The following is a 24,215-nucleotide window of genomic DNA, read 5'->3' as shown; positions in this document are numbered from 1 at the left end:
GCCGTATGTTCAGTGCTGGTGCCAAAACAGAAACCTGGCATTTTAACCTTTGGTGAATGGGTCCCTGCTGCTACCAACAATAAGCTCCAAGGCTTCATTTGGAGGGGAAGGGAAGGTGTAATAGAGGTGCGTAAGATGACATTAGCGCTGAATACAGCGTCAACAGGACAGGGCCTGGCAGGAGCTCGATTTTATACAGCCAGTCTTTAGAGGTTAATGAAATATTCATAAATAAGTTAAAATTCTCCTGACAAGCTAGATCCTGTAATACAACAAAGAGTTGTCAGTCTCAATTAAGTGATTCCAAAAAGGCAGGGCAGTGCCATTCATTATTTACCACGAGGTCACAGGAAAAATTCTGCTCTATGATCTTCTTATTTCTGCAGATAAATTAGGTTTTACAGCTCCTCCTGGAGGACTTGGTTGCCCTGACAGAGTGGTTCAGAGAGATCTCCAGCTGCCACCAGCACTGCCATACCTCCAGCATCGAACAGCCAAAGGCAAAAAATACTGGGAACAAGCTCTTCTGCAGGCACTGAGACCCAAAGAGATCGAAAGCAAAACAAACGATGAAGCAAGCTGATTAGGCTGTCAGTGCAAGGACTAAGCCTCAAAACTTAATGCTTTTTTAGCCTTTTCCCTACCTTTTCGTATACCCAAAGTCAGCTGTGGGCAAAAAGAAAGGTACCCAGCAACCTTTGCTCTGTGCGCACATCCAGTGCCCTTGATGCCCCCCTAAATCCAGGAGTAGCTAGAGATCTTTACATCCTCTTTCATGCTCAGGGCAAACTGAGCCCAAGAACTGCGTTCCCCAGAGCTAGCTCTCCCAGGACGGTCCCATTACGATACTGCTGGAACTTCTAAGGACCAGGGCAAACCAGAGGAAACTTATCTCCTCTCCCTGCTGCAAGGCAAGTTCGAGATTAAGGATTACTTCGTCTCATCCTATCATGAGCGTTCAACTGATATTTAAAGCCTTCCTTTCCCAAGGCAAGGTGGAAAAAAGGGGCAGAAATTCCTGAATCCTAGAGGTGACCAGAAACTCTTACCTGATTTTCCTCCCTCCCTCTCAAAGGGTCAAGTATAGCAGAGAGTCCCAGGCTCCTCCAGGGAGTTTTAGCTCAACTAAACTGAACTGCAGGAGTCCGAGGTAGCCCGTGACTTATTACAGACTCTGCGAGGGTGAAAGAAGACTGGAAAAGCACTATACTAAAAAGCACATTCATTTTGCCTTTCACATCTCAAGGCCATGGCCACTATAACAAGGCCTCTGACAATATCACTGTCCTGTCCATTTTATTTCACCAAGCATCTCAGTATAGCTCAGATTTTACACTGACAACAGAGCCGCCCTAATCACAACACAAGCTAGCAGTGTTCTTTGCCTGTGAAAACAACTCACCTTTTCTCCTCTGATCAACAACTGAGAAAAAAAGCCCTCGTGCTTCCCCCCACCCCAGTCCTCATCCTAGTTATAAATCTGCAGTGCAAAGGTGAGAGCGTTTTCTGAACTCTCATCCTATTTCTGAGTTGAAAAGCAGAATTCTCACTATCATCCTTTTTACTAAAAAGCAACCTGCTGCATTTGTTAGTGCAGCCCAGGTATTTAGGGTAGACCTGCAGCATTAAGGCATTCCCAAATTACAGGCTTGGAATTAGATCATGGTCCACACATCCCATTGGAGCTTGAACTGCAGTTCTGGTTTGGGTCAGATTATTTTGCCACGGTCCGGCAGTACCATTCCCATGGGGAGTTCAGAAGAAGGAGGAAACTACGTTATTCCCACTGTCACGTACAAGTCTTTAACCCCCTGTTAGCTGTTACAGCAGCCTTCAATGAGAAAATGAAAATGGCCCTGCTGAAACCAAACAGTGCTGCCGAGTTCCATAAAACTTTAATGTTAATGGTTCCAACAGCAGGTTCATTTGTGTAATGGGACTTTTAAACAGACAGTTTATTTCTTTTTAATTTGAAGGAAATGTTCTGTTTGATCCCATGTGCCTGGCTAGATTTTTAAAACAGAGATAAACCACAAGAATTCACTCACAAAGCCTCTTCTGCTAACGTAATTAAAACAGCATTAAGATATCAACATGTGAAAGTGCAATGTACTGATCACCTCTCCGGTCTACAGGCAGCTGGGTAACGTTAACTACCAAGGTCCCAATGTTTCCACAACTCTGCTCTGCCCGCAGTCACGCACAGCAGATGTCTCTGAAGCTGCCGCACTCTTAGGTGTGCAGCATGAACTTTCTGAGACAGAGCACGCAGCAGATGCAACATAACCCACCAAGGCCATTCACCTCCTATCCTTTTCTGTTCCTTGGAGGTCATGATATTCCTACACCACGGGGAACACAAGGACTAATTTTAATATACCTATTTATAACAAGCACGGAGAGCGTGCTCTCAGCTGGCAAAATGAGAAGAGTAGATCTAGCTACTCCTATGCCCCCAATCCAGATTTACTTTACCTGGAAAACCAAAGCTCTAGAGAAAAGCACAGGGAGAACAGTAGAAAAGGGGGTGTCAATGACTCTTGCACACTCACTACCCCCCATCTCTTAACAAATCGTATTTCTAAATTAACAGGACTACGAGAGAAAGTGAAAAAAGGGGACAATACGAACATTGTGAATTGTACACAAAACAAAGAATTAACAAAAGGATATGCTGAAAAATAAAATAATTTGACAGAGAAAAAGGTGTCCCAAACTTCAATTATAGGACCATATTTAAAAAAAAAAACAAAAACTTTTACTAAGGATCCTGGGACAAAAGGTACAAACGCAGTGATACAATGCACTGATAACACAAAGTTGGAAGGTTTTGTCACAGAGGAACATAACGATATCACAGCGTACAAACCAGATGACTTTGAAAGCTGAAGGAATAGAAGCAGAACTGAAATGCAATAGTGCAAGGTCACACAAATAGGGACAAACAGCAAGAACCTCTCCTATAAACTGAGGCTTTATCAGTTGGAAACAACAGAGGAGGGCAAAGAGCTGGGTGGATAAATTGATCACAGGATGAACAGGAGCCCTCAACGTCATGTGACAGTGGAAATACAAAATGTGATTTTATAATGTAAGAAGTGAAATATCTCCAGTACAAAGAGGTATGCGCCTGTAGAAGACGCTTCTGTAGAAGATACTGATGAAACATCATCTGGAATGATGCCTACAATTCTGGTTACTTATCTTCAAAGGAGTCATACTAAAATGGGAAGAGGTTTAAAGAAAGCTGCAGGATTCATAAGGAGACTGAAGAGCTTCTTTTAAGAGAAGACTGAAAGAGCTTGATCTGTTTAGCCTAGACTAAGAAAGTGCTGGGAGAGAATGATTGTTCTCTATAAATATGTCACAGCATAAATACAAGGGAGGAAGAAGAGTCACTATACTTTAAGAACATTAACACAGGAAAAAATGGATATTAACTGGCACATATATATTTAGTTGGAATTGGGAATTGGAATTTCTAGCTATCAGAGCAGTCTTTCAATGATAGCAGTGGGACAAAACAACCCAAGCAGTTTCAAGACAAGCTTGATAAATTTATGAACTAAACTACATGATGTGATTGCCTTAGATACCAGAGGACTGGACTTTATGATCTAAAAGTCTTTTTCCAGTCTTGTGTTCCTATATCATCTCATTCTGGATCAATTTTCTTGCTGTTTCTTTATAACCAGATTCATGTTTTTCAATCTGATTTGAGAACTGGATATTTCCCTAAAATTGCCTTACTAAACTATTGCTGTAATCATGCCTCTGCTCAGCTGAAAGCCACGTTAGTCATCTGTCTTGGTTTTGCTGGTCTTGTATAAGATGCTAGGATAAAATCTGTCAAACGCTGTGGAGATTTGCTGTTGTCTTTCTAAATCAATGTGTAAATGATGAAATAAGACTTTTTGAGAGTTGGAGGCTTCCTGCACCAAACATTGCCTTCGCCTCCCAGCCTGGCAGTTCTACGGTGTGTTCTGGCAAAGGTTCATTTTTATTATAACCACCATGGTTTGGTACTCTAATCCTCCACTGAACTGCCATCCCACTGTAGATAATACAAAAAATGTACATTTCCTTTAATAAGTATCACTTTTATCATTCTTATGTCTTCTTCTCTGCTGTATTTTTACTTCAGGTTTGACAACCCTTAAACAGGAACTCAATTAGCCATATTGCCCAATTATCCAGCTGAGGTCCTTCTATACTAAGGTTCACTTCTTTGATATAATCCCTGTTATAATCTGTAAAGTAAAATTTAACAGTATCTTTTGAACCTTGCCAGACATATCTCTTAAGTATCAAATCAAAGTTACAGTTCTTATAACTCAGGAGGTCTCATGCAGCTACCAGAAAGTCTTGTAGTTACAGTCTAAAGGGTTTATGAACTGTGTGGGTCTCTTGCTCTTTATATCTTGATGACTATCGTGATTTTTCCAAACTTTTCTGCCATTTTTCCATGCAGCTTTCCAGTTACCACTGGTTCCAAACCACATCATGCACTGAGTGTCCTCTGTATTGACTTTTCTGTGTTTCCTCCTTACTGTCTTCAGTACTTATCCTGATAACCATGCATGTAGCTAGCCACTGAGATTTAAATTATTCCTCAGTGCTACCGTTTCAGCATATTGAGCACACGATTTGACTCCCTAACTATTCCTGACCTGCTGTCCTTAAATAAAGGTCTCCTGTTCTTTGTAGAGGGTTAACGAACACTTTTAGTCAAGGCAAGGGGCATTCATTATTTTTATGTTAAGGTCTCTCTATTTATTCTGTAAGGACATTCAGTTTATGCCATTCATTTTGTGACGGCTACCTCCCTGGACTTCAAATCTTCTTTACCTCCCGCCCTGCTAAACAATTCTTCCGATTCTTATATCCATCCTTTTTAATCTGCTGGAGGGTGAAATATAATTTGTTCCAATGAGTAGTCTATAGATTTCAGAGCCCACATGGGCCAAGCTGTCTTTTGAAGATGAAAGTCAAAAGATATCCAGAGCACCTCCAGGCAATGAAAATACAGGTGATACTTTTTTAATACCAAGCTCGCTTCCCTCAGGGATTAATGATGGAAAAAAAAAAAGCTTGACATGAATGCCCCCTGCTATAGAACCAGACTGAAAGAAAGTGAAAGACCTAGGATCACAGCCGCTGCTTAGACGGCAAGCTTGAGCCACGTAATTTCCTCCTGTCTATAAAGGGAGATGAAAAAGGCGAATGAAAATCAGAAAAACTACCACCCTTTCTGCTTCCCTCCCTCAGGGGAAGAAAGAAAAATAATATAAAACAAACAGGAAAGAACTTTCCACAAATAACGTTTTGGTACGAGTGAAGCTAACTGTCAGCTCTATAAACCAGGAGAGCACTAAACAAACGGACCATGAGTAGTAAGATTCCAGTATCACAAAGCAGGAAGGCAGAGGTGTAAGCGCCACAAGTAATCTCCTGGCACATCCTAGAGATAAAGATATTTGAGCGCCAGCCTCATTAAAGAACTTTCCAGTGCTGATAAAATTGCCAGAAAAGCACGCACATACGTATACAGAAATTGCAGGAAAGAAGGCATCAAAAAAAAATCCTCAACAAAAAACCTTCTTTCAGCAAGTACAAAAAGAAGCAACCTTTTTAAGCCACAAAATCAGGGGATACCTAAGTCACCTGAGCCTTATTAGATTGCAGACTCTGTTACGTACCGTCTACGAGAAGACTGGGTAGGGTGCTGTTCACATAAGAGGAACAGACTCAAACTGGGAATGCATCAAAACAAATAACTGAAGGGTTAGAAGGAGAGAAAATCAAAGTTTCATTGTTATAATTACACAGCACAATGATAAGGGTAATTTTTCTTAAATCAGAAAATAAATTCGAGGTTCAAGTTCCCTGAAGGATATAAAATATTAGAGGATTTTTTATGGTTGTAATCACAAGCTCATTTCTCCAGCCACTACCGGCCGTGTCTAATTAGGGTAAAGTATGTTAATGATACAGCAGCACAGCCCAGAGATGTCTTCAGTGGCAATATTAATTGCATTTAGGGAAAGAAGCATAAATTGTGCTTATACAAGCTAATTACTATGGGTTTGCTAATTAATACTTGAAAGTCAAACTGCCTTTGTCTTGTCAACCGCAATTAGCTGAAGATGTTTAAATTTCTTTTCTCCCTTTTTTTTTCCCCCCCTCTTCTAGTAGTAAACTGACTTTTAGCTGACAAGCAAAGATACTGTGTGCTGAAAGAGTCAATGCCGGTCAGCGAAGCAAGCCTCCGTGCTGCCCGATAGCAGGGCACCGAGGACAGACCTGCAAACGTCCCCTACAGCACATGCCACCAGCCTGCCACCCTCTCCTCCCAAGGAGGCAGCATGCAGATACTCCTTTATTGAGGCCACCACCCTAACAGATTTATCCCACATGGATTTTACTCTTAACTACTCCTATGCAAAGACTGAATTATTTACCAAGGCATCTAGGGCATGCTCCCAACAGCATAACTGCAAGAAACCCCATCGAACTCGTCGATGAGACCACACTAGAGAGCTCACAGGCCCCAGCGCACATTGCCCAGCGCTCTGCGGAGGGAGGGAAAGCTACTAGCGCTCCTCAGGGAGGCCATGGAGATGTCACCTCCGCGGAGGTCCAGCCCAAGCAGCAGCTCACAGAGCCATCAGCCTGTACGATGGCACCTGACAGGTGCTTATACCACTTCATGTTGAGCCATAAGCCCATCTGCAGAAGGGCTGATGAAAAGCAATATCCCCATCTGTCAGCGCCTGGAGCCGGAAGCGGCCTTTCCATGTCCTCCCAGCCATGGAAGCTTAATGTCAAACTAACGAAAAATGGATCGCAGGCGAAAAATGGGAAGGGGGAGAAAAAGGTAGCAGAGGCCCCAGGAATCCCAATCAGGCAAGCAATTGCCAAAGTGCCAGCTTTAAACAAGCTTGAAAGTAAGGCCACCCAGGTGAGATGCTGATCTGGAGAAAAAAAAGCAAGGGAAGAACATTTTGTTCGAAGGGAAGGAGGAGACGGTGTAACGCTGGAGCCCCCGGGCAGCCTGCTAAGGGAACAGCAGCATCCAAAGGGGACGGACCTCTGCCACCCTTTGGAGAAGACAAAAAGTGAAACATCTTTTTCTATTAGGGGGCTTCTATTCGGGGAAGGAAGAGAACCATCCACTGTCAGTAAAGAGAAGGAGCTATACCATCGGGCTTTTCTCAAAAGGTACATGACAGAAAGAGAGGAAAAACAATCTCTGTTCCACTGTTTGAAGTAGTTTTCTTCTATTTACTGAACAAATTCAAAACGGCCGAATAAAGCCCGCATCTCAGCAATCTGCAATCCATAGTCTAAAGCACCACAGAAAATGACTCTTCATGTGAGATTGTTACAAGCTTTACAGGGAAGATCACAAGACCTGCAGTTTTCCCCTGAATAACCCTTGGGAATAGGCACTGAAGGCTCCTTTATCCCTCTTCCAGTGGATGGTGCACAACACTAATTAATATTTTAACACTGGAAGTTCCAGTTTCTCCAGCTTTCTGCTAGCTTGTTCAATACTATGAATTTTTGAAGGCAGACAAGTAACTCAAAACCCAGGCTTAACGAGCCATGAGGAAAAATTCTGAAATGTTTTTTTTTTTTTTCAAAAAAACGCACATCAGAACCTTTAAAACTTAACAGCAACTTTATGCTCTGATGTGTCCGGTGAGCACAATACAAAGCTCAGCATGTAAAATTTAAAACTACAACAAGGCAGTACATAATGAGATCAGATGGTAAATAGGATTACCGCACTTTTCTTTGGAAATAGCAGTTCTTTTCTATGTCACAAGAGAAGGTGACTAAGCAGGCAAAAACGTTTGCCCGTAATGTACGATCACCCCAGAATCGGAGTCAATAAACACTTTCATCACAGAAAATTCAGTGTTGAAACAGCAAAGAGCACCACAGCCCAATCAAAGAAAACTCAAACAGCAAAGGCACATCAGTGTTGGATCTTCAGTGCCTCAGTAGAGCTAAGTAGGGTCTAAAGAGACGAGCATTAGCACTAGAGGTTATGATTTGGATTTCAGAACAGAAGTCCATTTAGTACCTACTCACTAGTCAGTGATCACTGACAAAATTCATTCAGTATTAAAAAAAAAAAAAAACCTATAGAATTAGTGCCCATGTTTTTAGTACTGCTCAGGTTTGCTTGTGATTAGGAAAAGCTGCAGAAGGAATCCTGTAACTCGCTCGTTTGCAAAAACACTTGTTCACAAAACAATTTAATGCTGACACCTCATTTATTCCTGGATTCGAAGAATCATAAACAATAGTCAGGAAATTGCATATGAGCCTCCCTACTAGCCTGGTTGTGTGGCCTCTGCTTTTTTTGGTCCTTGAGGGAACTGTCAATAAGATAGATAAACCCAGCAGAAAATTAATAGACGTTATAAAAAACTAGTTTGTAGTATATTTTGTCCCAACTCATCTGCTTGTCCTTCGCACGCTTGAGACTCAATCAAAGACCCCCAAAGAGAGGGGTTAATTCACTATGAAATTAAATGCTTGCTTCTTTTCCAGATGTGCTAGCAAAGAGAAGACAAACTGCTAGAAAAACAAAGACTATTTCATCTCATCCAACACTTGTCCCAACTGAGCATGGAGACTGATAGCAGCAAGACTAGCAAGAGTGATACAGACCTTTGCAATGTTTATTTGCTATTCCCATCTGAAAATGTGGAACTGATCCAGCATTCAAAGGCACTGAATTTTGCATATGTTACTGCTCTATAAAACAGGAAAAAGAAAAAACAGGAAAAAAAAGATGGACCCTTACCATATCTGCTCTTTGCTTCTGGTTTCCCACTTCTTCTAGAACTTGAGACAGCTGAACCTTCAAGACAAAAAATATAAAACGTAGTCAGAAATGCATTTGCAATTACTGTCTCCATGTCCTGTAACCATGAGTTATCATAGCTCACTGCCTCTGAAATCCCAACACTTTGGTTCTGGCAGATGTGGACTAAGCAGCATCAAAACACTGCAAAGACTACAGCAGAAAAAATAAAGACAAAACTGACCACTACATATGTGTTACCCAGTATCTCGATCACCAGCCTGATTTCCCCTGTAAGAGACTTATAGCATCTAGTCAGTGTCTAGGACATGTTTTTGAATGTTTAGTAAGAGTACCTTCCTTCCTCCACCCAAAAAAGCCACCATGGGTAACGTGACTTTCATTGCACTGAAAAGGAATTATAAGCGTAGGGTCTTGATATGTCCTATCCACATCCCATTACATGACACAATCCTATCTCCAAGAGCTTGCAGTCTAAATACAGAAGAGGTTTATTACAGGGAGAAAATCAAATGGATTAGCTATCCCAAATTTCAGTCCCGTGGTCTAGTCAGAGGACCATGCTTCCTTTCTCTTTCTTTGGAGGTGACAAAAAAATTAATCTAGAAACACTGAATTTTGCTAAGCTTAACTTCAGAAGAAGAAGAGGTTTGTTGCACAACTCCTGAAAGGGATGGGTGGGAACGTGGGTGCACGTGCGCATGTGAGAGAAGATAACGTAATGGAAAATGTCCTGTTCAAGTTTTGGGTATGGCGCTGATTTTGGCGGTCTCTAAGATTGCTGTGGTAGAATACTGGGCAAATCCTCTCTGCAACTACATTTCTGTGAGAAAAGGTCCTAACGCAAGGGTTTTTTAAAAAAGAGAACAAAAGAGGAAACTTTAAGAATCTCTGAGAGTGGAAATATCTTATGTTAAACCTGTGTAATTTGGGGGAAAAAGTGGGAACCTGACTTAGAGGAGCTATCACAAAGTTTTACTTATAAAAAAGCATTTTAAAAGAAATTAGGATTTTATAAATAATGAAGAGAAACAACATATACTACTTCAGTGCCATTTCTTCCCACGTCTTCTATTTCACCACACTCTGCAGCCTGCAACCAGCCTTTCTCTGGTTAGCAGAAAGCCCAAAAAGTAGCCACAACACTGGTGACAGAGAAGCTAATTTAAACAGTGTAAACAAACCCGACAAGAGCTAAAAAATGTCCTACAAACTAATCCATATAATTTCCAGCAGATAGTCTTTAAAACCCTCCAGAGCCTCTCTAACAATGTCTCTCTGCACATAAAATGGGTCTTTTGAGTACAACGCCCAAACCAGAGGCAAACAGCAAGCAGTTTATTACAGCAAAAAGGAAAACATTAAGCTTTGAAGGGTAACCGCACTGAAATGCGAGCAAACAAAAAACGACAGTCTTTGGGTTCAGCACAGAATGAGCAACTTCAGTTTTGCAAACAACCAACCAAACAGCGCAAGACTGCCCTGGTCCCAGAGCTCAGCCAAAACTGAAAAAGTTACAGATTCCCACTGTGCAGGGTCTGGGATGAAGCGGCGTCGTTTAAGGAGCAGACACTCAAATGAGATGAATGGGGTTTTCATACAGGGGAATGGCAATTCCCCTGGCATGGGGAAATGCAACATGCTCATTAAACACTGCAGGAGGTGCCAGTTCCAACCAAATACAGAGCGTACATACAAGCAAGGGAGAAGAAAAAAATGAAATTATTGAAAAGGTTGATGCCAAAACATCAGGAAACTATAAATTTGCTGACATTTGGGAAAGATTTTTTTCCCCACTAATATTTAATCAGGTAGAATTACATCAGCAGGTTGGAATCAGAAAAGTCACATGAAGATAAATCAGAAAAAGTCCCCTCAGAGATGTCATCTATGAGAGATGCTAGTGTAGCCTTTTCAATACAACCTAGGACCGACTATTTTTGGCAAAAATAAAACAATTTTTCAGTATATTTATTGGCGTTATCTATAAGAAGATATATATGACCTTTATACGGGAAATACTGGCCTCTCCTAAACTAGATGTAAAGCAACATTAAGAACTATGTATTTGTTTACTGTAGCTACCACTCCTGAACTTTTATGTCATTTCTCTGTTCAAGCTCCTGTTAGAGTGTACACCCTAAAATCACAGGATAATTTAGATTGGAAGGGCTCAGAGCAGGGTGAGTTACATCAGGACACTCAGGGTCTTCGTCCAGTTGAGTTCTGAATATCTCCAAGGAGGCAACTTCCCAAACCTCTCTGAGCAACCTGTTCCAATCTTCATCCAATGATCATCTTCATGGTGAAAATAGATTTCCTCATAATATCAAGACAGCAGCACTCTGGAAATCTCTTCAGCTAGATGACATAAAAATGTTTTTAAAAAGTGTAAAGACTTGATACAATTCAGAAAAAAATATAAAGAATCCTCATGTATTTCACTTCAGGACGAGGCAGCAAAAATTTTTGGCCAAGAAAAGAAATAATACAAAGGGATCAGAGAAATCAGAACCACAAGCAGGAAATTTTATATAATTTAACTTAAAATGTATATTTTATGTCTTGGGAAAAATAACCAAACGTAAACCTGTCAAACTGTTAACGTCAGCAGAGATCTAGAGGCAAACATGGACAGCGAGTCCAAAACTGCAACATGATACTGGCAGACCAATACGATTTGGAGAAGCAGTCAGAGAATAATGATATCATAGTGTCCGTTTTCCTTATTGCATTTATTTCTAGGCAGCTCAAGGCAAAGGGAAAGAGTAGCTGAACTGGTGGGAATTTAGAGAGTGGCACCTAAACTTACTAGATTGCCAGAGGAAATGATTCATGAAAATTAAAAGATTTTTAAATGTATGTTTTGACTACAACTCATATAGAAGAGCAAAAGGGACATATTTTATGCATTGTGAGCTCTTACAGTACAACCCACGGCTGGGAACAAGGAGGTATTTCCAGCACAGCTGAGCCTGCCTGAATTTCAGAGGCCACCAGCTGGCGTGCTTGGAGCCGAGCTGGGATCCGTTACCACCGCAAGCCGGTAGCCAGCGCCCAAACAAAAGCGAGCCCAAACTTCCAGTGGGGTCCCCTGTGCCTGATCTTGCCTGGCTGTCAAACAGATGATCTGAATGTTTTATCACACTCAGTTTGTAAACATTAGCCCTACCCCAGACTTTTTATTAGCTTAAATCAAATATTGAACCTAGCTCAGCTGTTAGAGGACAGCTGCTTGCAAAATGATTCACTGCCGTATTCCTACTAGGCCACAAGAAAATACAACCTAATCACCAACAGCATGAGAGATGCATACAGTTTTAATAATGAAGAAGAAATTAGGCTCTGAACTTATCCTCACATCTCACTTAATCAGAGTGCTTGAGAGGAGCTGCCAGCCACCACAGCGAGTTAAGGAAACAGCTGCAGAGGCCTTGGGATGGCCCACAGCAGTGAGTTGAACCCTTCATCCCCTCTCACCTCGGGTGTTTATTGGGCAGCCTCAGAAAGAGCTGAAAGAAATATTGTTATATTGTTTCCTATAACTTTTCTTTCAGGAATAAACTGCTGGATTTCTCTGTTCAATCATCGCTGCCCACTGGCAGCCAAGAAAAGCACGAGCAACGGACTGCAGCCAGGCAAGGTGGCTGGAAATGGAGATGGTGAGCAAGACTCCTGGATCCCCCTCAGAAGCTTAGTTCTCAGTCAGGTAGAAGACCTGCAGCAGCTGCTGGAGCCATTTGCCAGGCCCATCTCAGAGTTATGTCCTGGGAAAAGCAATGTCTTACATATACGTAGCTCAGCTCCACTTTACACGCTTTTAGACTGAACACGTTCACCTTGGTGTCTCAGGAATCGCTCTCAGTAGGAAAGACTTTCATGTTGAATTTTCAGACTAGGCATAAAAGTCCTATCTTGAAGCTCCAAGGAAATTCCCATTACTTAATATACATGTTAAATTCCCATGGATCACTGAGCTCAAGTATTAAGAAATCTGATAAGCAAACAGATTTTGAGTTGAAGAATCAGATTCACAGATATATGCAAAGTCCTTTCTGCCCACCGAAGGCAGCACAACCAGGTAAAAGAAAATCAAATAAGTAGCATAAGCAGAAAAAAATTCCTCTGAAGTATTCAGTCAATTACTTTAAGCTTCCAAAAAATGGTTTGCCAATTCAAAACATTCATCTTACATGACAACACAGTCTAATCTACTGTCAGTGCTACTGTCTTCCTCAAAAGGGAGAGGCAGGAAAGATAAACTGTGCTCAGCCCCTCCATGATACAGTAGCTCATTGCTGGAACAGGAACAGAAATAGTTTCCAAGGAGAGGACCCAATTCAGCTCCCAAGCAGACACTTCTGAACTGCTCAGCTGGCTTCTCATCACCAAGGATTCGTCTCCTACACCTTCCAAAAGCAACAACTGTCATTATTTCAACTATATTTCACACGTAAACATAAACCCTGGAGAAACAACAGGAACGCAGGAGGGACTCCAAGAGGTCAGGGCCGCTGCTCTTCCCGGCTCCACTCTTCTGTCAGCCATAACCGACACCATCGGAGGATTTCGGGCAGTAAGAACTAATGAATGCAGCTCTGAGCAATCTGTTGATTATGACACAAGTGGCAACACTGGTTGTATCAACAGCCCCTAACTCTCCTCTGGATGCTGAATGTGAGCCAACTGCCCGCTCCCATAGGCGAGCTGCTCAAATGTGAGAATCTCCTAAGAAAAAAATAGCTACTCAATCTCTAATGAACAGTCTTTCTCTACACAACAATACCCTCCGTTCTACAAGCAATTAGCAAATCGAAGTGTGCTCTTTGTGAACCTGCATTAATTTACTCCTCAACATCGCACATTAAATAGCTCATAGGTACAGCACAGCACAGAAGGAGCAACAGCCAAAGCCATAAAATTAACGCTTGCTTCAAAGAGTTAGGAAAGCAAAATTATGTGTGCTGCATACAAGGATTAAATCAAAACAACCTTGATTTGGAAACAACATTTTAGTCCTATGCTTTCATCAGGAAACATGATTATCTAACAGTCACAACACAGGTACTTTACAAGGAAGAGAAACAAGCAGAACTCTCACTACTTAGGATTAAAGAGAATCATTTTTATTTTCCTCATCAGGGAGAAATACCTGTGAATACAGATGGCTGTTTATTCATTTTCTGAGCTGTGCTTTCACAGCTATAAATAGAAACTGAAGGTCCCCAGGGGGAAGGACATTTGTTGGAAGGGCAGGCAGCCCAACACAGGTGAGAAAGAAGAGAGAGTTCAACCTGCAAGTAGCTGCAAAACATAGTATACAGCATGCCATAGTATACAGCATGCCTGAGAGGCCTGGGGCAAACTACTAAAGTCTCTGAAACTCCCTTTTTTTCTCCTCTCTAATGTAAAGACAATACTCACTCTGTAAAACAATCTGAAGTCTTAGATTACCAAATCTGGGTAATCTCTTAGAGCAAGGTCCTATTAATGACACAAATTCATAGAATGGTCCATGCCGCTTGGGCAGTAAAAGGATCAAACTTCACATTAACTGCAAAACTCAAGCACCTCCATGTTCTTAGGTGGCAGCAACCTGATCTCCCCCATCCTCCAAGCAAAGGTGACCTTCACAACTGCCGCAAAATATAAAACTCAGAGGAAGATTGTGAACATCTCAAAATCTACCCAGCAACACCGTACTCTTAATCTACCTGACCCACATCACCAGGAAAGGAACACAGTACCAAGAGGCAACTGGAGAAATGGCAAAATACAGAGCCATCACAAAAACATATTCAGGAAAGGATGAGTCCCTGGAGATCAGACTGCCCAGCTCCAAAAGGAAACCTTTAAAACAGGTAGATAGGAAAATAAGGGGCTTAGGTGTTACGAGATTTTTCATATTACAAAAAATACCAGATTTTCAAAAACATCTCAAAACATGAGCAAACAGCTGTTGATTTCAACCTCTGCTGCAATTCAGAGTGTAAGGAGAGACTGAGGTGCCACAGCCGCGCAACTCCTCTCCTCCCGTTTCTCCTTGATGTTTTTCTTCAACACCTTTCTAAGACGGAGCACAGAGACCAAAAGATTAGCATGGCTCTGCTGGGAATAATATGCGTTCATAGCAGGTCTGCTTCCCTCCATCCTAATCAAATGGCGCTGCAGCCCCTGGGGAGAGAATACATTGCCAAACAAAAATGTGATTTTGCAGCTGCTTCCTCCACAGCAAAGGGCAGCCTGACTGATGAAACTCTGCCAAACTTATGCTCCTGGCATGATGCAGTAGGGCAGCACAGCGTCTCCTGCGCGCACAGGAGACCCCAGGTGCTGATGAGCTCTCCAAAGGAGTCATTCCACATCGCAGGAATATTCCCCAGAGAAACCTCTGCCACTAATGTACTCTTTGGGGACTCAGAAATATTCCTCCCTCCGAGCAGCTGCTGTATGCAACCTTAGCAGGGAGTCCCTTCTCTTTTGCTGCTCCCCTAGTAAAATTTTTAACCCAACAGCAGAAAAGTAACCTGGCATAAAATTTATCCACTGAGGGATGACCACAGATCTCTTGCCAAAAGTAAAATAGACAGCTAATACACTAGGCAGCACAAAAAAAGACATTAGGAGAGTATGAGCCCGTTCCACAGGGAAACAGGAAAAATGGAAAGGAATACAAATCATTTGGAGGACACTAAAGAGAATTCATTTTACTACGCTGTGATCAAATCTCTAAAGCTGAAATGGAGAGCTCCAAGCCCCAGACTCTAAAATGAACCTAGAGCCTCTGAGAAACCAGTTCTTCACCACTAGGTAAGTGATCTTCAAAGCAGGTCCTGTAACAAGTGATCCTGGGATCCAGTACGCACAATGTTTCTGATAGAATGAGTTCAGGGTCCAAAGTCCATATATTGAAGAAAACAAATATTCTCATGCATCAAACCCAGGAAAAGAGAATTTCAAAAATTAAAAGAGGTGGCCATACGACAGCCAGCATCTCTGCCAAACTGTCAACTTTTCCATCCCGACTTCCTGCAGGAAATATTTTTCCAGCACCACTTCCCTGGATCTACGTTCTCCCTCTCTCTGTATCAGTTCCTTCAGCTAGCTTAGATAGCTAGAGGGAAAGAAATGACATTTAGTTGAAGAAGTTTGTAGATTAGCCGAAAAAAACGTTCATTCTTGTGTTTATTATCCATTCATCAGAAAAAATGGCAGAATTACATCTCTACCTAAAAAAGCCCTTCTAATTTCAGCCCCATGAGTCAACACTGCTGTATCTCATCACTAAGATGATTCATTGTCACTGCACTTCTCAAAGTCAGGAAAAAAGGGTATTCACCCCAATTTACCGTCATCTCATAACTAGTCTGGAGGCAAGCACTGTGTTTGCATATAGCATTGTTACTATGTTTTATGTGATTGTATCACTTTTAATTTAAATGATATCGTCAGTCCACCAACCATAAAGCAGCATTTCCTTCTCATTGGGTTGCCAATTGAATACCTAGACAATATTTTTGCTTGCCAAAGAGTACAGGTCTCCACATCTCAAAAGCCTAAGGGCAGCAATGCAACTCAAGACACATGAGGATGGCCAGTACCTTTTGAGAGAAACATTAGTAGCGGTTATAAGAAACTTTTCAGGGGAGTTAGAGCCTGAACAGAAATTCAGACAAAAACGGTATAGATGGAAAGGCTCAGCCTTGAGTGAAAGCAATAGCTAGGAAGAGGCTTTTGTGCATGGATTAGATCCCAGCCAGAAGATCTTTGGCCAGATGAATCTGAAAACCTGAAGCTTAGCAGCAACCATAGCTGTGGTTCTCTTTTTATACCTGTCTCCTAATATCACAGCCGCTTGGGTTAATCTTTTTAACTGTTAAAATAAGGGTACTGAACAACTCACCCTGACCTTCACACTCCCGAGCACCAAAGGGCATCCTCCTCCTCTAAGCTGCCACAGGCTGTTTGGAGGCTGCCACTGTGTGGGGCTGGCTCGGGAGAAGTAACTTTGCTCAATGCGCGCGCTAGCAGCCCCGTCTTCATGTCTTCCTGCCCTTCCAAACCAACGCGGTCCGAGCAGGACCCGCCAGCACCTCTGCTGAGCGCCACCTGGCAAACACGACTGGGGAAGTGAAGATCCACGTTTAAAACAACATCCAGATTGGTTTTCATCTCGTTAGGTTTCTCGTCCTGGTTCTGCATACCGCCACTCAGTTTGCGTTAGCTCAGACGAAGGTCAAGGAAGGGTTTCAGCCAGCGCTGCCCTTGTGAAATTACAGCCAGCGTATTCTTGGCATCCAGCAGAACAGTGGATACAGCGCCCAAACCTCAAAGGATCTCCAACAAATTTGAAACGCTCTTGGAAGTTGCTAGGTAACAATGTTTATCGCTGGGACAATATTGTCCAAATGTTTGTCCTCGTGAAGCAATGCTTGTGCTTCCCTTGCCCCCACGGAGGCAGCAGAGTTTGTTTAGAATCTGTCTCCTCTGCTGAGAGAGTACTTCCCAGAGCTAGTCTGGGTGGATAGCTGGATTTTGCTTAATAAAGCAAACATTACATTTTAAACACAGTTATTATAATTAGCAGAAGCTCGCTGCTCAATTCCTGTTGCAGACAGGGTTTTCCAAATGTCACAGCGTGCTTAGCACAGCTGATTTGCTCTGATGGCTGCTCTAAATGCAGCTGACCTAGGAGGACACAGAATTTAGAATCGAGTCATATCACGGGAGGTGAGAAGAGAAAACGAATAGGGTAATTCTCCTCTTTTGCCCTGCTTCTTGATTTTCATTTATTATCTGTACAGCACTGTGAGCACGAGACGTTTACCACAGAGATTCCCCGTTTCAAGTGTGAAGTATACTCACGCTTGGAAGCCAAGCGGACACTACTTAAGAAATGTTACACCCATTCTCTGGGCCAAGTCCAGCCCTCCAAAAGCAACCAAGACGACATTGCCATCTGATGATTCTTCACTGATCGACTTGAAAGGAATCAATAATTGAAAAATTGCCCCTTCCTGACTGAAAGTCTCAGTAGAGAAGCCAGAACTGAAAACAGCACAAAAAGAAACCGCAGTGGACTTAAAAAGGGAAGGGAAGAAGCTAATTGCACTACTGGCTGCTGCTATCATTCTGTAGAGAACAGAGGCTCTGGTAAATCCAGCACCTTTCAGAGATTCTATGTTAAACAGTATTTGCTTTCCACATTTATTTTAGAAAAGCAAAAACGTCCTCAGTGCTTACCAGTAATATGCTGCATAAACCCCCCCCACAAAGTATCCATTGCCAACGCATACCTACCCTCAGCAAGGAGCTTCTACCCTTGAAGAACACTAACACTTACATTTTGAAGTACTGCGTAAATCAGTGGTTTTCAGCCTCCTTGCAGACAAGCTTCACTTCAAAAAAGCTGGCAACGCTCCACACCTCAGCGCGTCCCATGGGGCCAGCAAAAGTCCAGCCGAGTTTATTAAGACAGGTTTCGTGCAACACCTCACCTGTACCGTGCTTGTGCCTCACACACAATTCCTGTCTCAGCGGCTGGCAACTGCTCAGGTAAGGTTACTACATCTCTGCCGTACCCCATGAGGTGCTGAAGATGACCGGCACCAACTCTGCTCAACTAAAGGAGAAACCAAAGCACAAAGGTTATGGGCCCTTCGCGAGGCCACAGAGGCAGATAGTCACAATTTACAACTATCAGGCTATACCTCATCAATTTATACTACAAATAAAATAGGATTTAGAGGTAGAATTTGCCTAAAGCAATGTTACTGTCAAGGGAAAAAAGCAGTGCTAACAGTATCTTTACCTAGAGATGGTTCTTACACTGAAAAAGTAAAAAAAAAAAAAAAACAAAAAACCTCTAAGATGAAAACTGGAAGCAAAAAAAAACCTGTAAACACATTAACTTAACCATCCTCACACAAAATTAAACCACCCTGCACACCATTGTCACGCTCCTCTAACTTCTTCAAAAAGGAGCAAAACCCTTCCACTTTTATTTGAGAATATATTCAGAATAAACAAATCCCAATGAAATTTTAAACCGACTGTAAAAGCTCCAGCAAAAACTCATAAAAAAGCAAATGAACTCAAAAGATCCTCTCTTGGCACACTCTTGGAAAAAAGGATTCACCACATTTCTAATTGGCTGCCACTGTGGCTGAAATGAATCCTCTATAAATAGGCAGCAAACTCAAAGCAAGCACTTGAAAGCAACAGCGAGGGTTTTTTTTGTTTTTTCTTGTTATTGTTTCATCGTTTGTTGGGATGGGGGTGGCTAACAAGGTAGAACAAACGTGAGGACAAGATAAAGAAACAGAAAAGGACTAGAAGGAGGGGCGATGCAAAGGCCTGGTGGAGTTCAGCTGCACAAAATGCTTAAATACACTTTTTGCCTCCCGTCTTGCAGAGGCCTGAAGGACGAGGAGTGGAAGAAGGCACTCGGTACTACGTCACTGCGTCAACTAGTAACGGCGCCACGCTCCAGCTAAACACGGGCAGAAGCTGATTGTATCTGTGGCATGAAGAAATTGCTGCTGTGCTATCAGGCAGGGTTTGGTGAAGAAGTTCATTCAGCCGCGACTGCAGAACCAGCCCTCAGCCTTAACGCAATGATGGAACCGCTTCTGCGGGCAAATCGAAGCTGGTATTTAAATCATGAGTGCACAGAAAAAAATACACTGGTGACTTACGAATGAGAATGCCCTGAAGATCCTCACATACCCTCAACTCTAAGGCAGCTTTTGTGTTATCATTAAATTCTTATCTGAAAACTCAAGCTCCTGTGGGCCATCTCAGACTAATTTCTAGTCGTTTCTACATAATGGATTCAATATACTATTAAGCGCTGTCGTTAAAGCAAAGCCCTGGCAGCGTTCATGCAGCTGTCTTGTGGTAAGAGACATCCAAAATAGAGTGGAATCAAAACTATTAAAGTTAAGCAACCATCCACATCCTAAGAAAAACTAAGATACTCGTGTCAGTGAACAACAAAGCTAGGGGAATCTGAGTCACTCCCAGAGAGAACCTAGTTTCTGGAAAGCATTTGTAGGGAAGTTTCTAATAAACTCAATTTTATAATATTGAATAACTAGTCTTTCAAAACAATTGGATTCTTTATGTGATCATGGCTGTTGCTGCAAGCTCTCCACTCACTTTCCTCCTCTATCCCACAGCTCGTCTGACTGCCCACAACAGCCCATCTTCAGCTTCCCAGTATTCATCAAAGCAGCCAATTTAATCATCCTTTTTAATGACTCCTCTTAATCCTATGCTCCTTTTCGCAAGCCTGAAGGGGGCTCTCACAGAGACGGAGGAACAGAAAGCCTTCTGGTTTCTTTTCCCAAGGAGTTTGATTAGCTTTAAGGTCCTTCACGGCTCCCCTAAATTCCTTCCCCCTGCCTTGTCCGGCCACGCGGTGTTCGGCAGCGCGCAGTGGGAGCACATCCTGTTCCAACTCTGCACGAATTTAGTCTTCTCTGAGTAAAATTATTTCCTCCTGTAGAAAGGGGAAGGAGATGGCTATCAAAATGGTTTGTAACGCACACTTCTTCTAAGTTGCCTCAGTTACTATTTTCCCTTATTGAAAAAAAGTTTGGAAAGGGTATGCAAGGGGTTAAAAAACATGTGATGATACGGTGACAGGAGCAGAGAGAGTAAATAAAGCTGGTGTTGCACAGCACAGGCATGATATGCATTCTGTGGTTGCCAACCATCAGTCTAATTTTCCTTGTAAAAACTTGCAAGAGAGTTACTGTGAGGAGAAAGTGCTGGAGTAATCAATCCGGGGCTGAAGTCCTTTGTTTATCCATCAAGTAGATACAGCAGAAGGAAAAGAAGTGTATAAACGTTCCCCATGTTGCTGCATCAGTATTTCTCAATTTTGATCTGAAAGGATTAACTCCAGAGGGAACACTGTAATTTTATCTTAGACGTGGTCCATTCAGTCCTTGGCCCCTCTGCTGAGGCTGCCGGCGAAGATGCCAGACGGGATGATACTTTTGAGATGTGAGCATATATCTGAGTGAACCAAAAAATCAACTTATTTCAGGGAAAGCAATCCAACAACTCACAATCACCACTTGCTTTACAAACGCAGACTGACAAGGCAAAAGGTGAAACTCGGATGGTCTCATGAGCAGCTTTTGAGCTTCCTAGCCCCGAACATCTGTCTAGCAAGACCATGCTATAGAAACACGGAAGACCTCCACTTGGCAAGGAAAGGAGAGAAGTCAGAACACATACTATGACAATCTCAATTAATAGCTCCAGCCACAAAGGTACAAGGTTGTACTGAATCGCTCACGCACCCACAGCGTGGAATTCGCTGAAGCTTATGCTGTATTTCACAGACGCGTGCTCGCCAGTGGCTGGTGTTACAACAGACGTGGCTAGCAAGCACAGTGTCAAAATTAAACCAAGTGCTAGCACCAGCGTAAGCCAACAGGGAGCGCAGCACATAGCTCCCTTCTGTAAATATTTGCAGGTGAGAACTGTGAATACTTTTCTAACTTCCTGTTCACACTTTAATTTTCTTTCTTGTCAACCAAGCTAAACAAAGCTGGCTTAATAAAGCTTTTCAATAAAGCTACAAAGTTTCCCCTTTGTCGTCATAGCAGGATGACCAACCTCAGAGAAGAACCAGCTCCTTTGACCATGCTAGGCTGATACCTGCCAAACTGGCTCGAGACTCACACTTGGTGGAAGAGGCAATACAGGAAGGTTATATAAAATGTACCTTTGATGTATGAATGGCTGGATTTGTGCCCTACTGCAGCTCCCAGACATTCACGACTAGGTCTAGCGTGACCCCTTTCCTCTCACAGTCCCCTCGACTGTTCAGAAACAACGGCTTCATCCAAAGAGCAGGTGAAATGCAGCTTCTTTATAACCGAAACAATTATCAGCAATAATTACAATACAACTCGTAAAGTACTGATGACCTGTAGAAATCAGATACAATGAATCTGGATTGTGTCTGACCTGAAGAAAAAAGGTGCTCATTATCTTAAGCAGGGAAATGTCACTTATGAACGACAAGGTCATGCTGCACTGTGAAGATAAATGTCATTTCTCTGTATAGCTGTAATATACCAATCTACTGTTTTCAGAAAGGTACACATACAGCAAAGCAACAGAAAGACTGGAGAACTAGTCTTGGATGCTATGTTATTTTAAGAGCATAAAGTCATCTAGACTTTCTATAAACGCTTTTTTTAATTCACACAAGGAACACATCTATATATGTATATACGTCTGTACATGCACTGATTATGTGAATAAATTGCCTGTGGTTTTTGGTAATAACCATAAATGAAATATTAAATCTACCCTTCCAAACAAGCTTGGATATGTTTAATATCATATACGTGGAAAGAGTTTAAGACTAACTACGTACTTGACATTACTATAGACATCCACATGAATTACATGCTCATGCATAGGTGTTTCTGGGCTCATTGCAGGCCCCCAGGCAGCCTACGCCAAGCATGATGAGCAGCTCTACTTTAAATAGATAATGCAATGGGTAATGCTAACAACTTCTCTATTTTCAACAGCCCTGCACGCTGCCATGCTGCAGCTGAGATGCAATTAAGTACACTCAGATGATTTTTGAGCAAATGGAGCAGACAAAGCAATTACCACTTAGTAAAAACAGCCACTTCAGAGCATGGGGATACCTTCAGCTGTGTGTTTCTGAACTCAGGTATCTTCCTGCAGTGGTCTGCAAGTGGGTTCGCTTGCCCTCCTGTACATGCATGCACAGGAGACAGGTAAGAGAGAGAAGACTGTTCAGCCAACGTTCATATGGTCCCATCTAGAGAGAGGAATAGTGGTTTGCCCCCACAGTCACGCAGATATCATGTCTACCTGTTTGTCATACCTTTCCTCATACAAAAGACCACAAAATACTTCAGAAAGTAGCAGCCTCGTTTTGCAAATATTTACTATTTGGTGTAAGCAGATCCATGGAGGCCAAAGGAACAAGATTATATCTAAGGCTGAACATCTGAGCAGCCAGGCGAGGGAAATGATATATTCAAAGGCTGCGTTTTCCACTAATGAAATGAACTCCTATAAAAGCGAATAAATTGGATGATTAGGAAGTAAGGAACACTGCATCGGTATGAACCGTCAATAGAACAGAAGTGTTCAGAATCTAATTGCCAAAGGTAGAGCTGGTAACCATCAGCTAAGCAACAGCACGTGCCACATATAGTAAAGATTGGTTTGTGGTCTCTACCATTACAGCAGTCTCCAACTTCGTATTAGCCAGCCTGGACTTTAAGAAAAATCCCGAACTTGTGGGCTTTAAGGATATACTCCCATGAATTCATACAGATATAGACATTTGTCATTCTTTGTGCACATAAATAGCACGATGACAGTTTTTACACAAATACGCCTCAAATAACTCTCTCATTATACAAGTTATTCTACTTAAATAACCGCTACAAAATAATTACTCTATACATGTTCATAGCTATTGAATGTGTCATAGGTTTTTATATACACCAACAATACAGTGTAGAATGTCATCTTTTAAGCTTCATGTTGGCTTCCTTTAAAAATTAAAAACATTAAGTTAAAAGTTAAGCAACCTTCCAAGAAAGTCATGTTTCCAAAGAAAAATGAGCTGTTTTTACCATTTTCCAAAAGGAATTAAGTTGACATAGCAAGAACTCATGTTTGTGAGTCTAACGTTTGGAATGCAGACGAGGGAACACAAAATGGATAAAAATCAACGTTTTAAAACAGAAATCAGTTTAGTTTTTAATGTGATCTTGAATAGAACTGCAATTGGAATGTACATCTATCAAAGCTAAGCTCACTATAACTACAGCCATTTAAACAAATTGAAAACGTAAATCAGCTCAATATGTCAAATCGATGTGCCATGCATCTCATTGCTATGTTTCTGTCACCACAGTAGGATTCATGACAAATGTATTGTACAGTAGTACTGCCTGTCTTATTAAACAGCAAAAATAAAATTCAAAAGGAAAATTTTACAACTTACTTTACAGAAAGACCATGGCTTTCTCCAAAACTTAGGGCTTTTAGTTTGTTTTGCTGAAAAGCTTTTACCAGAGTCAAAGCACATTTGACATTAACACTGATTAAAGCAAATAGGTAAATTGCAAAGCCCCTGAGAAAACTGAACTGCTCCTTCAATTTACTCGGACCACCCCTGAACAAAGGAGATCTTCATCAACAGCTTAGCTTTTATTCACAGCTTGGGTGACAAACACTATCAGCTGGCTTTTTCACTTTTTCTATTCCCAGTCTTTTCCAACGTTTAGTAGCCCGTTCTCATTCACAGTAAAAAGGAAAAGAGAAAAATAAGAAAGGGGGAGAGAACTCCAGC

The 24,215-nt window shown here is 41.9% G+C and overlaps 1 protein-coding gene across 3 annotated transcripts in view; it reads right to left on the bottom strand.

Moving 5' to 3' along the window:
- MAD1L1 (mitotic arrest deficient 1 like 1) overlaps nt 1–24,215 on the bottom strand; it is a 373,922-nt gene that overhangs the window by 181,712 nt on the left and 167,995 nt on the right. For all 3 annotated transcript variants that reach the window (XR_011134664.1, XM_068908329.1, XM_068908330.1), the window contains exon 13: nt 8,822–8,878. Coding sequence is in view for 2 of the 3 variants with exons in the window: in XM_068908329.1 (XP_068764430.1) it covers nt 8,822–8,878 (57 nt within the window). In the remaining variant the exon portion in view is untranslated. The remainder of the gene's footprint in view (nt 1–8,821; nt 8,879–24,215) is intronic.

Source organism: Struthio camelus, chromosome 15 (genome assembly GCF_040807025.1).
Source record: "Struthio camelus isolate bStrCam1 chromosome 15, bStrCam1.hap1, whole genome shotgun sequence".
Lineage (NCBI taxonomy): Eukaryota > Metazoa > Chordata > Aves > Struthioniformes > Struthionidae > Struthio > Struthio camelus.
This window is presented reverse-complemented; position numbering and strand designations above follow the sequence as displayed.